At 63.0% G+C, this 3,565-nt stretch overlaps 1 protein-coding gene across 1 annotated transcript in view; it reads right to left on the reverse strand.

Moving 5' to 3' along the window:
- Window positions 1–2,602: 2,602 nt before the first annotated feature.
- AOC1 (amine oxidase, copper containing 1) overlaps window positions 2,603–3,565 on the reverse strand; it is a 9,482-nt gene continuing 8,519 nt past the window's right edge. Inside the window, exons 4-5 of the mRNA XM_015408619.1 lie at window positions 3,372–3,541; window positions 2,603–3,219 (exon numbers count right to left, since the gene is read on the reverse strand). Coding sequence (XP_015264105.1) covers window positions 2,941–3,219; window positions 3,372–3,541 — 449 coding nt within the window. The 3' untranslated portion in view covers window positions 2,603–2,940. The remainder of the gene's footprint in view (window positions 3,220–3,371; window positions 3,542–3,565) is intronic.

Genomic DNA, 3,565 nt, shown 5'->3' on the forward strand with positions numbered 1-3,565 from the left:
AGCGGGGTGGTCCCAGGCAGAGTGGCCCAGGCGCTCAGCCTGCAGCAGCAAAACAACGTGCAAGTCCAGTGGCGCCTTTCAGACCAACAGAGTTCCGTTCTGGAGGTGAGTGCACGCACATGGAAGCCGATGCCTGGGACGCCACTGCGTTGGTCTCCAGCGTGCCCCTGGGCCCCAACTTCCTTGTGAAAGCCATGAGGCCAGACCAGCCTCGCTGTGGCCAGACCGGTCCTGCAGCACAGTCCGCGTGACCCAGGCCCCTTGGAGGGGCCCTGGAAAGAGAGGCAGAGAGAGGGTGCGGGGGTCTTTCCCCCTCAAGATGGAAGCAGGCGGAAATCCTCCCACGGCGCTGGACAAAGGCTGCTCTGGAGCCCTCCCCAGTCCTCCTGCGCAGGGCACCAGCGCCACCCTCCTCCTCCGCAGCTGCGGACCCCCCCCGCGCAAAAGGCTCCTCTGGGCCACCCTGCTGAGCTCTGCCTGGGGAGCTGCTCTCCAAGACGGTGGCCTCTGCACTTGTTCAGATCCCCACGCTGCCGTGAGGGAAGCTCGCTGGGTGACCCTGGGACAGTCACACACTCTCGGCCTAACCTGCCTCCCAGGGCTGTCGTGAGCGGAGCAGAGAACCACGTCAGCTGCTCTGGGTCTCCATTGGGGAGGAAGGCAGGGCCCAAGGAGGAAACGCCACCCAGGCCTGGAGGGGGGGGCTGCCGGTGGGCCCTGCTGGGAGCCACTCCCTCCTCCCTGGGCCCTGGCAGCGGCAGGGGAGGGGGAGGCTCAGCTGTGGCCGGGGAGTGAGTTGGGCAGCAAGTGCCAAGATGCGTGTGGGGTGGTGTTGTGGGTCTGGAGCATCGGCAGGTCCCGTGTGCGCCCACTCATCTGAGAGGAATGCCTTTCCATAGGGTGGGGTGGTAGGAATTCCACGGGGGTTAGAGAAAAGCACTCTGCATAGGCTCGCCAGTGTCCCAGGGCCCGGAGGGCAAACGTTCCAGGCAAAGCCTGGGCTCAGGTACATTGGCTGGTTCCGTCCAGCATCGCTGCATTGTTAGCTGGTTCTCGCAGACGACCTGCCCACTGCCCTCCTGTCCAGAGTGGGGGGGGAGAGACCCCTGCCGCAGGGGTCTCCTGCAGCACAAAGAGCCAGAAGTCTTCTTGTGTCCCCCCCCCCAAGCCTCATTATTTTGTTCCCACAGGAGGGAGGTCGCAAGCAGCCCACCTCCCTTGGCAGGCAACTCCAGGGTGTGTCGGAGTGTCTCTTGTTCATTTGGGAGGGGTGTGGGCCCTCAGCCTCTGTGGCTCTGCGACAAGATTAGGAGGAGAGGAATCCGCATCTTCCTTCCAGAGGGTGTGGAGAAAGGGGCAGACCCCTCTGCTGAGGACGGACGATTTATAATCCAGCAGGTGGGTAACGAATGGCTTATATTTGCAGGTGAATTAGAAGGGTCGTTCTGAAGGGCCCCTGCTGCGTCCCTCAGCGGTGCCACCTCCCCCCCCACTGGCGTGATGGCAGGAGAGGGGTGTCAACAGCCTGCCGTTTCAAACCCACAAGTCCGCTGCCTGAGGGATCGGGAGGCACCTTTTCAGTCCGCCAAAAGATCTGGTCATGGTCTCATGTGAACTGGCTCACCAGGCAGCCAGTCGAGGGAGAGAGGGGGGAGTCTCACGTCAGGTACGGCCTATGCGGTTGGCACCCTCTGTGCCTATTTCGCTTTGGAGGTCCGTGTCCTGCGCAAGGCTTTGCTGCCAGGACGGTGCTGCAGACCAGCAGAAATGGGTGGAAGGCCCGGCTGTGCAGGATTTCAAACAGGGCTCAGACCTGCCCCCCCCTTCCCAGCACTCGCACGGCCATCGCCACAATGGCCAGGAGGCAGCGGGGCCGGACCCTGCGAGTTGCACCGTTTCCAGCCACCACCCTCCCTGGTCGCCGTGGGTCTCCTGGCAAGCCACCTGTCCCCGGAGGGTGTCCAGTGTGGGGGAGCCCCGTTTGGACTGGAGCCCTCTTCCAGTCATGCGCTGCCCTGGGGGGTCCGGCTGGGCAGCAAGGCAGGACACGGAACATGTAAGAAGAATCAAAACCAAATAAATACACCTCTTATTTTGTATTTCCAAGCACAGCTCATAATTAAGTGCCGTTTAAAAACGCTGACATCCTATTCATTTAATGCCAATTTGCCTACAACGTTTTGTGCGCCAGGCAAGGCAGCTGGGGGGAGCACCCTGTCTTTGCCGGAGCCTGGCACCCAATACCCCCACCCCGGCCGCCAGAAGCCCTTTTGAAAAACTGCAGGGGAGTTTTGCTGAGGGGACTCGGGGCTTGCCTTCAACAGCTCTGTATTTTGAATCTATCCCCCGCCTCTTCCACTGTCTCACACCAGCCCTGTTAGGTAGGTCGTTAGGTTCCCATTTCACAGCGGGGCAGTGGAGTCCAAGCCCCTGATTAGGGTGAGAATACCCTGAGGGAAATTTGAGGGAAGCCCCACATCAGGAAGACCTGCCCGGCATTCCCTTTCTGCCTTTCAAAGCTACCCTGCCCAGCTAGTCAACACCACATCTTGTGAGGGTGAGTTCCACAGGCTCATGTTGTATCTTGTTCTGAAGCGCTCTGAGTCTATGGCTGCTCTGTGGCCTTGAACATCCCTAATGCGGGTGTTGTGAGACAGATTTTATGGCGTCAAAGTCCACAACCGCAGCCTCAAGTGCTGCTGTTCCCGGGGTTATGGGCAGGGCTGCCTTGCCAGCTGCCCCGCCCGCCCTCTACCCAAGGCGGAGGTCGGTGGGCCTCTGGGGGACCTCCACGGTGCACCAACAGTGGTCAGATGCTGTGGCTGTGCTATGCAGGGCCCCCCCCCAGACTGAGCCTGCCCCACAGAGGGGCTGCAGGGAAGCAGGCAGGCGTGTGTGCGCGCGTGTTGGGGGCAGGGGCTTCGTCCATCCGAGAGCGCGCTACACCTGGGAGTAGGTGCCGTCGTAGCTGAAGGGCACGTCGGACACGCAGCTGCCGGGGCTGCCGGGCGTCCAGCGCTGGACGGCCACCCCGGGGCCGAGGGTGCCCTTGGCGGGGCGGACGATGACGGTGCGGTGGGAGGCGATGGAGGGGTCCTCCTCGAAGAAGTTGAAGGGGCGCAGGAAGAAGCCCACCGCGTTGCCGGGAGTGGAGGTGTTGGGGATGTCCTCGGAGTGGGGGATGTGGAGGAAGCCCGTCGTCACCCAGGCCACCAGGTCCTGCGGGGGGGGAGGAGACCACCTCCGGTGAGGGAGGGAGGCAGGGAGGGGAGGAGGCAGCCCCCCGCGGGGCGTGTGGAGCCCCTCCTCCTCCTCCTCCTCCTCCTGGCGCACAGGGAAGGGAAGGGAAGGGAAGGGGTGTCCTCGCTCACCTGGTCGTCGAGGCTCTCGTTGTCCTCGAGGAAGCGCTCGAAGTCCACGCTGGGCTCCCAGGGGTTGTTCTGGATGTACATGCTGCTGCTGGTGTCCTCCTTCGGGTGGTGCCGCGTCACCGCCAGGTGGTACCTGGCCGGGGGGGATGGGGGGGAGGGAGACGCGGCCTCTGAGCGCCCAGGGAGGGAGGGAG

The sequence above is a fragment of the Gekko japonicus genome, unplaced genomic scaffold (assembly GCF_001447785.1).
Source record: "Gekko japonicus isolate JY-2015 unplaced genomic scaffold, Gekko_japonicus_V1.1 scaffold1794, whole genome shotgun sequence".
Taxonomy (NCBI): Eukaryota; Metazoa; Chordata; class Lepidosauria; order Squamata; family Gekkonidae; genus Gekko; species Gekko japonicus.